At 53.8% G+C, this 13,505-nt stretch overlaps 1 protein-coding gene across 2 annotated transcripts in view; it reads right to left on the bottom strand.

Annotated features, from left to right (window-relative positions):
* Positions 1 to 13,505, bottom strand: part of MYH14 (myosin heavy chain 14) — an 89,510-nt gene that overhangs the window by 70,258 nt on the left and 5,747 nt on the right. For both annotated transcript variants that reach the window (XM_033845522.2, XM_033845523.2), the window contains 8 exons: positions 10,255 to 10,411; positions 7,153 to 7,180; positions 6,922 to 7,024; positions 6,209 to 6,232; positions 4,554 to 4,646; positions 4,120 to 4,183; positions 1,444 to 1,542; positions 343 to 483 (listed from right to left, as the gene is read on the bottom strand). In XM_033845522.2, coding sequence (XP_033701413.1) covers positions 343 to 483; positions 1,444 to 1,542; positions 4,120 to 4,183; positions 4,554 to 4,646; positions 6,209 to 6,232; positions 6,922 to 7,024; positions 7,153 to 7,180; positions 10,255 to 10,411 — 709 coding nt within the window. The remainder of the gene's footprint in view (positions 1 to 342; positions 484 to 1,443; positions 1,543 to 4,119; positions 4,184 to 4,553; positions 4,647 to 6,208; positions 6,233 to 6,921; positions 7,025 to 7,152; positions 7,181 to 10,254; positions 10,412 to 13,505) is intronic.

The following is a 13,505-nucleotide window of genomic DNA, read 5'->3' as shown; positions in this document are numbered from 1 at the left end:
TGCCTCTGTGGCTCCAACTCCCCACTCCCCTGGGTCACCCACTAATTGAATCCATTCGAGAAGTTTCAATTCCTCAAACATGCCACACCTTTCCTGCCTCAGGGCTTTTGCACACGCTGTTTCCCCCTGCCTAGACCACTCTTCCCAGATAGCACCAATGCTCACACCTTCGGCTCTCCAGGCCTTTGCGCAAACATCACCATCTCAGTGTGTCCTTCCCGATCCCCTACTTAAAGCTTCCTCCTTCCTCCGTTCCCTGTTTTAGTTTTCAAACCAAGCAATGAATGGCCAGGTGTCCACCCCCATCCTTCATGGGGGGCTCTGGGCTCATGGCTCACTCACAGGTGATTTCCTCGTGGGTGAATCCCAGGACCCGCAGGGACTCCAGTGTCTCCTGGAAGAGCTCACGCTCCTGGCCCGGAGAGGATGATGGCCCGTTGGTCAGGAAGCGGTAGTGGGAGAACGGCTCCAGGAGGAGGTCGGCTGTAGGAATAACGGGGGGAGGCCAAGGTCAAGAATGAGCTGTAGAGTCAGACTCAAGTCCCGGCTTCCTCAATAGCCACCCCAGGAAGAGCATCACTTCCCCACTAGGAACCTCGGTCTCCTCCTCTGTCAAACGAGTGGGGATCCATTCATTCTTCAAGGGTTTGGTGGGAAGGGCCAGGCGTGAAGTGGGTACTTAGCACATATTAGACCTTTCCTCTTCCCTCCTTCCATAATGATCCTCAAGTCGCAGAGTTGCCCAGAGAAGGCAGGAGCCGCCCACTGGCAGAAGCAACAGGGCTGCGGGTGCCTGAGTTAGCAGAAGCCATGGGACAGGAGGGGTCGATGGCACAGGGTTCGGAAGCCACCGTAAGCAGGAGGCTGGGTGCGGAGGGGCCAGGAGGCGGCCCAAGCTACGGGGTGGAAGAAGCCAGAATGACAGGGAGCCACAGGGCAGCGGGGCCACTGTGGACGAGACAGCCTTGGGGCGTTTCCACAGCCAGAGGGCTGGAGGAGCGCAGAGCAGGAGACAGAAGGAGTCTCAGGCAGGAGCCATGAGGCAGCAGGAGCCTACAAGCCACGCAAACCACGATCTTCGGGAACCACGAGATGGCAAAGCTGGAGTTGTTACAGCACCCGCTGGAGTAAGCAGAGCCCCGGAGTTTCAGGAGAGAAGTGAGTGTGGGCAGGAGACACGTGGCCGCGTAGCTGGCATGAGCAAGACCCGGGAGACAGCGGGAACCAGAGGGCAGCAGAGTCTGGGGGTGGCAGGAGTCGAGAGGCGGCAGAAACCAGGGGCGGTGGGATCCGGGAGGCGAGAGAATCCACCACCCAGCAGGAGCCTGACACAAAGCAGGTGCTTGACAAAGGTTAGTGCCTCCCATGTCCTCCGCCCCAGGGGGTCCACACGCGGCTACCACCCAGACCCCGGGGAGGGGTGGGGAGCCACTGGACACTAACCCTTGAGCTGCTCCCCGGCGCCTCCCAGCAGCTGGTAGAAGATGTGGAAGCTGCATTCGTCCTTGGCCTGGCGGATGGCCCTCGACTTCTCCAGCAGGTCTGGGCGGGGGGTGAGTTAAGGTGCTCCATGGAGGGGAACCCCCTGCTATCCCGTGGAACAGTGGAGTCACTCATAGCCCCGGCCGGCGACCTGGTCGCTAATTGGACCAGTGGCTTTGGACATGTGTCACTTAAGCCTCAAGCCTTAGTTTCCTCGTCTGTGCAAGGGGCCCGATAATAACACCCGTCCATGAGTCTATGAGGTGCTGTCGGGGTAAATGAGTTACTATGTGTCGAACACTGGAGCTGTGCCTGGTTTTTCGTTACCAAGGATAAGAATACCTCCTGCTGTCATGACCCTCTCAGCCTCAGTTTCCCCGTATGACTACTGGGGCTCTCAGCTTCTCCCTCTGGGAAAGCCACATGGCACGTTTACACACTGAAAATTGGTGAGACGCCTTAAAGGAAAATAAAACATCTGATAATTGGTGTAGCCGTCTGTGTCCTTCACTCATGGACCTCCGAGCATATATTTTGCACAACTGTCATAATGCAGGACCTGCCTTGGGGAGCCTCGCCCAAGATGAACTGCAAACCATTGACCCAAAACCCTGGGGCGCTAACCTGCTCGGGTGAGACAGGGAGGACCCACGGGAGGAGGTCCCACAGGGCAAGGTGGGGTGAAGGGAGCATGCACGACCTGTGAGACCCTGGGTGATGACAGCCCCGAGCCTCGTTTTCCTCGTCTGTGAAATGGGATAACAGCATCTGCCTCACAGGGTTACAGAGACGAGGAACTGAGTTAACATATGGAGAGTTCTCAAGACACTGCTAGGCACGCAGTAAACCCTCAAGAAATGCTGGACATGCTGATGCTGGTGTGACGGGTCAGGCCAAGCCCGGGATCCATCTGTTTGACCCCGGGGGTGGCACCTGCCCCGCGAACACCAACGACCACAGGCTGGTCATTGGCCCCGAGGCAGAGACAGCCAGGAAGGAGAGCCGTACCTGGTGGGGGCAGCCCCAACTGGATGGGGAGTGTAGATGGGAGAAAGTTAGCGTTTGGAAGCAGGCAGAGAAGACTCCGGGGTCCGTGGAGGCCTGGGATGGCAGGATGGATGGGGCAGGGAGAGCCGCGAGCTCTAAGAAGTTGTGTGAGCAGGAACTGTGATGCAGAGGGGTGACGGGCCGCAGAAACTGTGGGGATCAGAAGCTGGTGGCAGCAGGGGACATGAGGCCTTGAGCCCAAGGAAGAAGTTACCAGGTGGCAGCAGAGTCCATGGGGCCCAGCTGCCTGACAGCGAGATCCCTGTTTCCTTACTCCCTAAGCCCTCTTAGGAAAAACCCTTCACCAACACACTGCTTCTCAACCCTCCCCCACCCCGATTACGGGGGGTGGGGGGAGACAGTGAGCTTAGATACCGAGGGGATGGGGATGTGATTTGTTATGAATATCAATATTAACATTATAAGGACACTGCTAATCTAATCATTCATTCCTAATAATGATAGTTCTTTTTTTTTTTTTCCTCCGTGCCACACGGCTTGTGGGATCTTAGTTCCCCGACCAGGCAGGGACGGAACCCGGGCCCTCGGCAGTGAGAGCGCCGGGTCCTAACCACTGGGCCGCCAGGGAGTTCCCAGAGAGCTCATGCTTGAGTGCTTACGATGTGACAGGGGCCACGCTAAGAACCTGCCTCACTTCAGACCCTTCCAGAGTAGGTTCAACGATCCGTCCCCTTCTACAGAGGGGGAAACTGAAGCCCGGAGAGGTCAAATCACGTGCTCAAGAGCCTCAAAGCGTCAGAGCTGGGATTCGAACGCGGGTGGGTGTGATTTCTTCGCTCGTTCTCTTATGCGCTGCACTCCTGGAGCTTCTGGGTTTTATCTTTTAAATTCCTACCGAGCATGTGTGGGAAAGGTCTGACACAGCCGGCCTGAGCCAGCCGGCCTGCAAGGCCCGCCTCTGGCTGGTGTCTGGGAATCTGGATTTCGGGAGGGTTCCCAGCCTTCCTTGGCTGACAGGAGGGGCTCCCTGCACCTAAACTGTTTGTGCAAAACAACATGGTTTCTTCTGAACACCCGCTTTCCTTCAGGGACTCCGGAATTTGGGTACGTGCCAGGGAGAGGGTGCCTATGTGATCAGCCCCCAGTAAAAACCCTGGGCACGGAGTCGCTGATGAGCATGCCTGGTAGAAAACATTTCACACGTGTTGGCACACCTGGGAATTAAGCATGTCCCGTGTGACTCCATGGGGCAAGGCCTCTGCCCCCCCACCCATTCAGCCCCACACGCCTTCCCCTTTTGCTGCCTGCGCTCGCAACCTTTATGGTTAAGTCATAGCCGACCCTCCGCCCCATAGCGAGGCTGGGCTGGCCTTCTCCTAAAAGCTCCGGGAGGCCCTGCCCTCCTCCCTTCATGTGGAGATGCTGCCTCTGCCCCTTCCTGAGGTTCTAGGATCCTTCCCCTTGTGCAGAGGGGGAAACTGAGGCACAGTTTCTGAGCTGCAGGGAGCCAGGTTTCCCGGCGAGTGTGGACGCCTGTTTTCCGTAAGCGGTGAGATCCCAAGAGCCACCCTCCTTGGCTGCCACCCCTCGTCCCCCCACCAGGCACCCCTCCGGGCGGTGAGAGGATACAAGTCTCGATGTTGGCACCCACGATGTACCCGGCAACGTCGAAGTTGATGCGGATGAATTTGCCCTGCGAGGGAAGCGGGTGGAGGGACTTAGCCAAGGATCCCGTGGGCCTAGAGAGCACCGCCAACCCGCACTCACCCCTCCCAGAGCCAGGGCTGCCTCTTGCTTTCTCCCTCCACTGAACCCCACTCCAATCGTGAGGTTCCAGTTCGGGGGGCAGTTCCTAGGGGAATTCAAGGTCCAGGCCCCTTTGACTTCTTTCTTTGGGACCCAGGTCCCCAGCTCCTTCATCCCTCAGACCTAGGAGCCACGGCCCCCAGGCCCCTCCTCCTTCAACAGACCCATACATCCTGCTTCCCCTCCCCCATCCTCCTAAACTCCCAGCTCCTGTTTCACTGACTCAGGCCCAGGCACCGGCCTCCCCCAGCACTCACAAATCGGGAGGAGTTGTCATTCTTCACTGTCTTGGCGTTGCCAAAGGCCTCCAGGATGGGGTTAGCCTGAAGAAGCTGCCGCTCCAGCTCACCCTGCAGGGGCGCGGGGGAGGACCCGTCAGTGGGGGGAGGGGGGTTGGCCCAGCTGTAAGGAGGGTGGGTCTGGGTCACAGCTGGCTGAGTGTCTGTGCGGGGGGAGGGGGGGGGGCTTTGTATGTCCGGGTGTGTGCCCTCTTTCCCGCATCTGGGTCTTGCCCTTCAGTCTACTGGGAAGGGAACGAGGAAACATCTGAGGAAACATCTCCAGGATACATTGTTAGTGGAAACAAAACAAAACAAAAAGCACGCTGCAGGAAAATGCCTACAGTGTGATCCCATTAATAAAAAATAAACTGAGGGAAAAGCACACCACAAAACAGGACTCCTATTTCTATGAGGATAGACACGTCAGTAAACATTTAGAGAAAGGCCTGCAAGGATACACACCAAACTGTCAACAGCATAAGACACTCCAAGGAGGGAGGACTGAGAGAAGGATTTCACTTTATCTGATTGTTGTTGTTACAGTGAATATGTACTCATGTATCACTTGCAGAATTAAAGAAACATCTACACCATCCGTGTAAAGTGCTTCAAACTGTTTGGGAGCTTGGTAGTTTCCTCCCCCAGTCAGGTTGATCCATGGGTAGGGATTTTTTATTGATTTATTTTTTTAAGATAGGAACCTTTTTTTAAAATTGAAGTATAGTTGACTTATAATATTGTGTTAGTTTCAGGTATACAGCAGGATGATATGGTTTTACATATATATGTATATACCTATATTCTTCTTTTTCCGATTCTTATCCATTATAGTTCATTACAAGATATTAAATATAGTTCCCTGTTCTATACAGTAAATCCTTGTTGTTTATCGATTTTATACATGGTAATGTGCATCTTTTCATCCTCTACTCCCAGTTTATCCCTCCCCCCACCCCCATGGGTAGGGATCTTATTCTGAACTTCCCTACAGCCACCTCAGTGGCAGAGCCAGGAACATAGTAGGTGCTCAGTCAACAGCAATCCCCTTCCCCTCTTTCCTAGCCAGGCTCTCAAAGACACCAACTATTTCTTCAAATGCCCTGTGAGCCCTCAGACACTAGCCTGAGCTGGGTGTACACAGTAAGCCTACCGTAACTATCAGTGTGGGTCTGTGGGTTGTGTGAACTCGTGGTGTCTGTGGGCTCTGTCTACACATATTTAGCAGATCAACAATAAATGGCAGTTTGGGCCTCTGGGTTGGTTCGCCTTGGGATCTGTGGCCAGTCTGCACAGACACAGTAGGGCTAACAGAAACGGCTGTGTGGTTGGGGTCTGCACATGTGCGGTAGGACCACACTAATGGCAGCATGGGCCCTAGGTGTGTGCGCGCAGTAGGGCTGCCATAAGCAACAGTGGGGCGAGGGGGGCCTGTGGGCACACAGCAGGGTTGTGTGAAATGACAGCGTGGGGCTGGGCGTGCACAGCAGGACTGTCGTAAGTGGCAATGTGGCTTCCTGGCAGGGGTGACCATCGGTGTCCGAGGGGGCCCTGTCTGCCAGGAAGACTGTGGTTTGGGGTGACCCAGGTGGTATGAGGGGTGACAGGACTCGAGGCGATTCCCCACTACTCACATAAGACACGGTGTTGGTGGAGGCCTGAGGAAGTCACAGGACACGAGACACGGACCGGGACACGGAGCAGGACACAGCACATGGAACGTGGACAGACACACAGGTGAACTGGTGGTCTCAGGTGGTGGGTGGGGTGAGGCGGAGAGACAAGGGGCTGGGGAAACTGGCCATGTGGAGTGGGGTGGCATCGGGGGGGAGGGTTACCCACAGCACCTGGGGTTTGACTCCAGGCTGGTCCTTCCTGGGTGTGCGGCCTCGGACAGCCAATTCACCCCAGCCGTGACTCTTCCCGTCTTTAACGCAGGAAGACCACACCCACCTCACTGGCGTGTTACAGTAATAGAAGCAAAGGGACTGGCACCATATAAATGCTCACTTACAGAGCAAACCTGGGCATTGCCGGAACCTAAACAGGCCTGACACACAGTGGATGCTCTGGAATGTAAGCACCTACTGTGTGCCAGGTGCTGTTCCAAGGGCCAGTGAGGCCAAGGACTGGCCTTCACATTTTTGTGTCTATCCTGCCTCTGCTCCCAGCACTATATCAGGCACACAGTAGGGACGCAGGGGGCATGGGCAGCCAGGAGAAGGCCCACAACTGTGTCCCTCCATGAGGGAGGCAGGGAGTTAGTTATGGGGGGAAGCAGAACCTGAGATGGAGGGGGCCTTGCTGGTGGCAGGGTCCAGAGTATGTCCCAAGGCAGGTCACTTACCGGGACACCCGGCTCCTTCCTGCCCTTTGGCGATGATGCCACGTGGGCGAGGTACTGGATGACTTTCTTGGTGTTTTCTGTCTTCCCAGCCCCAGACTCCCCGCTAAGGGGGGGGCACAAAGGGAAACAAAAAGGGTCAGCAATGTTCCGAGGTAAGCCCCGCCCATTCCAAGCAGAGCCACTCCCAGCCAGCACCCCGCTTCCTCCAGGAAGTCCTTCAGGATTACTCACGTGCAGAGAATGGACTGATCCTCACGATCTGTAGGGGACAGAGGGGGACGTGTCACCTGGGAGGATTTCTCCAGCGAGACACTGGCCACCCTCTTTTCAAAATCCTTCCGAAGGGCTAAGGAAAAGCTTGGATTTTGACATGTGACCCTCCTGGATTCTAATACCTAACCCTAACTCAACCTCTCATTTGCTGTGTGACCCTGGGAAAGCAGCTACCTGTCTCTGAGCCTGTGTCCTCACCTGTAAAATGGAGACAACAAACTCCAACTGAACAGAATGTGATTCATTCAACAAACTTCAATTTGAGTCCCTACCGTGTGCTGCCTTGCACTGAGTGTGTGAAATTCAAAGACATGAGAGTGAGATCCTGGACCCCAGGCTCAGCCTCTAATGGACAACAGGCCACAGAATCATAGTTATGGTGACTGGTGGCCCATTGGTGGGTCATCTGCCCAACTTGAGGGCAGAGAGCACAGCTCAGTCCCCACCATCTCCTCCTGCGCTCGCCCTGGGCTTGACACAACCCTTCAACAAATGCACACTGACCACCTACTAAGTGTCAGACACCGAGGGCAGTGGGAATTTGCAAGGTCCCTGCCCTCATGGAGCATCCGCTTGAGTGGGGGATAAAAGCACATAAACTAGGGGAGTTCTCTGGTGGCCTAGTGATTAGGACTCTGGGCTTTCACTGCCGTGGCCTGGGTTCAATCCCTGGTCTGGGAACTGAGATCCCCGCAAGCCATGCAGCATAGCAAAACAAACAAACAAACAAAACAACAACAACCCCCGCCCCCGCCATAAACTAAAAATGAAGGTTTGACAGTTGGCAATGTCTGGAGACATTCTTGGTTGTCACAACCTGGGAGGGCTGTCCTACAAGTTTCAGTGGTAAAGCCCAGGGACGCTGCTTAATATCCTATGATGCACAGGACGACCCCCCACTCCAAAGAATCATCCAGCCCCAATGTCAACAGAGCCAGGGTTGAGAAGCCCTGGTCTAGAGTCATAAGAAGTGACTGAGGGGAGGGGTCGAGGGCCACAAGGCGTCTCAGAAGAGGTGCTGTTTCAGCTCAGCCCTAAAGGTCGAGGAAGCAGGGAAAGAGCATTCCAGGCAGAGGGCACAACCAGTGCAAAGGCCCTGTGGTGGGACCAAGCTGGAGATGTTTGAGAGACAGCAAGGAGGCCGGTGAGGCTGGGGGAGGGGGCAGAGCTGGAGATGATGCAGATGGGTTTGGAGACCACGATTAAAGGGTCTGGATGGTTTTTAAGGAGGGCAGGAGGTCTCTGGGTGGTTTTAAGCCAGAGAGAGGGCTGCATTCAATAGGGCCTCAGAGTTAGCAGCCTGGTTTGGGAGCCTATGGACATGGGTTCAAGGCCCAGCCACCTCCCCGCCTTGCTGTGTGAACTTGCGTCAGTCTCTGAGGTCTTGTATGCCTTACTTTCCCCATCTGAAAAATGGGGCAGAGTGGTTAGGACTTGGTGCTTTCACTGCAGGGGCCCGGGTTTGATCCCTGGTTGGGGAACTAAGATCCCGCGAGCTGCACCGCATGGCCAGAAAAAAAAAAAGAATCTCGGAGATGAAACATGGGGCTCAAAACAGCCCCTACCTCACAGGGCCATAGTCAGAACTCAGAGAGAATCTTCAATTTTTTTTTAATATACCAGCTAGTATATAATACAGTTTTGTGGCCTGTTTTGTATCCAGGGCTGAACCTGGGATCCAGAACCTTGCTCTCATGTCTTTGAATTTCACATGCTCAGCACAAGGAAGAACAACATGGTAGGGGCTCAAATTGAAGTTTCTTGAATGAATTACATTTTGTTCAGTTGGAGTTTATTGTCTCCATTTTACAGGTCGAGGAAACTGAAGCTTAGGGGGAATTCCCTGGTGCTCCAGTGGTTAGGACTCGGCACTTTCACTGCTGGGGCCCACGTTCAATCCCTGGTCAGGGAGCTAAGATCCTGCAAGCCTCATGGTGTGGCCAAAAAATAGAAAAAAAAAGAAACTGAGGCTCAGAGAGGGACAGCCACTTTCCCAGGGTCACACAGCAAGCAAGAGGCTGAGTCGGGGTCAGGTATCAGAATCCAGGAGGGTCACATGTCAAAACTCAACAGTGCCCAGCCCAGGACGAGGACATGATCCACAGTGTGACCTACAGGCAAGCTGCAGCTGGGGCCTTGGGTTCGAATCCTACCTCAGCCACTGACCCACCAGTGGGACGGTGGGCAGTGACTGTGCTGCTCTATGCCTCAGTTTCCCCATCTGGCAACCAGGGATAACGAGCACACCTCCTTCATAGGGTGGCTGTGATGTTAAATGCGTTCATCCCTGAAAAGTGTTTGACCCAGAGTAGGCACTCACTCTTATTTTCTTGAACATTTATTCCTGTTATATTAACTAGTATAAAAAATATGTAACAAATTAGATTATATAACCAAATAAAATGTTACCTCTGACTAAATACAAATTTATAATGTGACTATAAAAACATTATATATAAATATGTTTGAGTGCACAATGCAGGTATTTGCAGGTATCTTATATATATATATATATATATATATATATATATGCGTGTATGCATACATAATGAATATCTAATGAGTTTAGTATGAATACTACATGGGAATTATGGAATTTTGCCTGAACTGATCGACATTGTCATGGGGTGAATGGCAGCCCCTCTGACGAACATCCTTGCACAGTGCTCAGCCTGCCCAGCTGTACACAGCGACCCCATGCTGCCCATCGTCTAAGGGGCAGCCATTCACCCATGACAATGTAGATCATGTCAACAATATAAATGCTGAATGAATGAACAGTCTTAAGAATCACTGTTTCAAGAGGAATTTTTGCAAGAGCTGGCAACAGTGAGGTCCCAAATGAGACTTGTTGAGGGAAGGGGTGAACAGAGAGACAGATAAAAAGGGGCCTGTCTGGTAGGACCCAGAGCCTTGCCCACTCAGCCCTCCACTGGTGTTACCTCCTGCCCCACAGAGAAGCCTCACAGTGTCTGAAACCCTTGACCTGTCATCTGATCCTGACCCCCAGCCCAGTCCCCACTGAAGGGGCACCTCCAGCAGCCCAAGCCCCACACTCACCCTGGAGCATGCTTCGGTAGGCCCCTTCAGTCACCGCGTACACGTGGGGCGGCACTTCGTGGCGCTTTTTGCCCCGGTACATCTCCACAATCGCCTCCGTATAGATGGGAAGCTGCTTGTACGGGTTGATGACCACACAGAAAAGGCCGGAGTAGGTCTGCAGTGGGCAAGAAGGAGAGGGCCTCAGCTAGCTGCCTGCCTGTGGCCCAGAGGGTGGCATGGGGCTGCCGTGTACAGCTGGGCAGGTTGTGCACTGCACAAGGACATCTGGCAAAGGGGCTGCCATTCACCATGACAATGTAGATTTGAACATTTGTTACAGTTTCAGGCGGATGGTTGAAAAGAAGCTTTCCAAACTGCACAAAGGTGCTGTACAGATGAGGATTCACACACAGAGAGAGAATGTAGGCTCTGTAGCCCTGTCACTGCTTGGACTCGCACATGCGTGAAAGGACCACGTGCAAGTTCATCTGTAGCATCATTTTTAAAACAGCAAAAGACTGGAGACAATCTGGATGCTCGGTCATATAATGGATTCCTATGATGCTTCTGGTGTACTGTATACAGGTAGAGAAATATCTCCAAAACATTATCACGGAAAGGAGACAAGGTAAGAACTGTTTGCACTGAAAGGGGTACAAGAAGAATATTTTTATGAATTTCCTTGAATACACATAGAATATTTCTGGAAGGGTGCTCCCAGTATCTGCAGCAGCTGAAACACAACAAGAGCATGTCTGCAGTTTCTGTTCATAACAGACACACAGGACCTGCTTCCACGACCGTCTTGGTGGTTCCTTCTTATTGGAGGAAATGCTAAACAGGTTCTCAAGGTGAGTGAAAATAAAGATGTGATTTTTTTTTTGCATCCAAGTTCATGGACACCCTGAATTTGTCCACACAGCTGTTGGGCCTGAGTGCAGGACCCTGTAACGGTTTAAGAACTGTTCCAGCTCGGACAGAGCCTCGGGTAGACAAGACGCACTTAGGATGGATAGAGGCAGTTAGACAGCTAGAGGGCTAGCTGATCACCTAGCTAACCCAACCCAGAGAGCTAACGAGCTAAGTTAGCTGGACTAAGCTAGCTAATCCAGCAGAGAGTTAGCTGCTTAGGGGCTTAGCTAGTTAACTATGAAACCACTTAGCTACTTAGCCAGCTAGTTAGCTACTTAGCTAGCTAAATGGCCAGCCGGTTACTTGCTGGTTGGTAGCAGAGCTGCTTTAAGCTCCCAGGTGGCTAGAGCTTCTCAGGCAGCACAAGGGTGTGGCCACTGCAGGCTGCCGGCTCCCAGGTGCCAAGCTCTTAAGGATGGGAGGGCGGGTGGCACAACCGGTTTGCTGGGTGTCTGCCCTCCCTGCCAGCAGCTCCCAGGAGCTCTCGAGGGCAGGGCGGCCGGACCACATTCCCAGGGAGGGTATCTCATGGCTGCTGGCGCCCAGGCCCCCACTCCTGGCTGACAGAGGAGCCTCCCCGACCCGTGCCACTCCCCATCTCAGCCCCCTCCTGCCAACCATACCTTGTGGCCAGGGCGATACCCCAGATGGAACCTGAGCTGGCTGCCAAGGCCAGGGGGCAAAGGGCAGAGGCTGGTGTGCCTAGAGAGGGTCGGGGACACCTGAGTGGCCGGGGCACAGCTGCGGAAAACCTGGCTGGAAGGGTCTGGGGTAGCTGCTCGGGCCCTCGGAGCTCTGAAGGCAGACCCACCGGGTGCAGCTCCCTGCCTCCCCCTCTCCTCAGCCCCGTGGCTCTCCCCGCAGTCTCGGTTTTCTCCCTGAGAAACCCTCCCCACCTCATTACAGAGGCTGTGGGGATTAAGGATGATAATGAATAAAAACCAGCCAGCCCAAGGCGGGGCCCCATGAAAGGCACTCCAGCCATGGGTCCCAAGACGCTCACGTTCCCATCCCACCTGAAAGCTAAGAGTTCACTCAGACTCGGATGCCACGTCATCCTGGGTTTCGAGCCCTGTGTGACTTAGCACAAGGGGCTCGCCCTCTCTGAGCCTCAGTTGCCAGTCCTGGTAAAATGGAGCTGTAACCCCCGCCCCCCGCACAGTCTAGAAGGATTCTGAGAGTGGCACGCCACCATGCATCTTCCAGTGCCTCACGGAGCAGAAACATGGCCAGTGTCCAGCAGATGGGTTCCCTTCCTGCCCTGAGCATCCCAGTGAAGGGACCGAGACCTTGAGCCACTCAAGGCCAAACAGCCTATTAGCGACAGAAACTGGGTTTCTAGAACCCTGGACGCCCCCCACTCCCTGCACTGGGAAGCGCTGTCTTCCCCATCACCAGTTGGCCAGTTAGTATTTATTAAGCAGGGCCCAAGAACGCACAAGGTGGAGGCTGAATCGAATCTTCTAGCTGTGTGGCCTGAGCAAGCACCTTAACTTTTCTGGGTCCCATTTTCTCATCACACAGGGACGGGAACAGCGCTTCCACAGAGGGCTGCTGGGAGCCATCCACAAGTTCCCGTTGCAAGTACAGGGCTCAGCGTGGGCCCTGGAGCCCTGTGCATGCATATTTATTTATTTGTTTGTTTGTGTATTTATTGGCCGCGCGGCATGCGAGGATCTTAGTTCTCCGACCAGGGATCAAAACTGCGCTGCCACTGCAGTCTTAACCACTGGACCTCCAGGGAGCTCCCTGTGTGTGTTTAATATGTTAGCTGTTAGCTACTCCTGAGCTAATGGCTTCTCCTCTCCAAGCCGTGGACAAAGGAAGTGATAACCCCTACCTCACAGCCTTATGTGGAGAGGGGGTCAACAGATCATATTGGAAAGAAGTTTAGAACAGCTCCTGATGGAGAAAGCAGGCCCTCACTAATTGCTAATGATTATTGTTAAGGCCCTATTTGCTTCCTGTCTGGGCTTCTGGAATCTTCTATCTCACTTTCATTTTTCAGGTCCCAATTCTCTGGCTCTTGGGCCATAGCCTTAGCTCAGGCCTTACCATTTTTTCCCCTGAACTTTCCCAATAATCTTCCTAATGCAGTGGCTAGGATGTAGGGTCTGGAGTCAGATGGCCTGGGTTCAAATCCCAGTTAAGCTGGCTTATAGCTGGTGGGGCTTTGTCCAAATCCTGGCCCCTCTCTGAGGCTCAGTGTCCCCAGCTGCACAATGGGGATGATAGAGATACCTTACAAAGTTGCCATGAGGGTTCAGAGTGTTTATTAACAGGAAAAGAGTGGCTCAGTGTTTTGGGTGCCTCTCTGATCCCCTGTCTTTGGTGAGGTCCAGGGGAGTGGCCTGGAC

Source organism: Tursiops truncatus, chromosome 19, assembly GCF_011762595.2.
Source record: "Tursiops truncatus isolate mTurTru1 chromosome 19, mTurTru1.mat.Y, whole genome shotgun sequence".
NCBI classification, from domain to species: domain Eukaryota; kingdom Metazoa; phylum Chordata; class Mammalia; order Artiodactyla; family Delphinidae; genus Tursiops; species Tursiops truncatus.
This window is presented reverse-complemented; position numbering and strand designations above follow the sequence as displayed.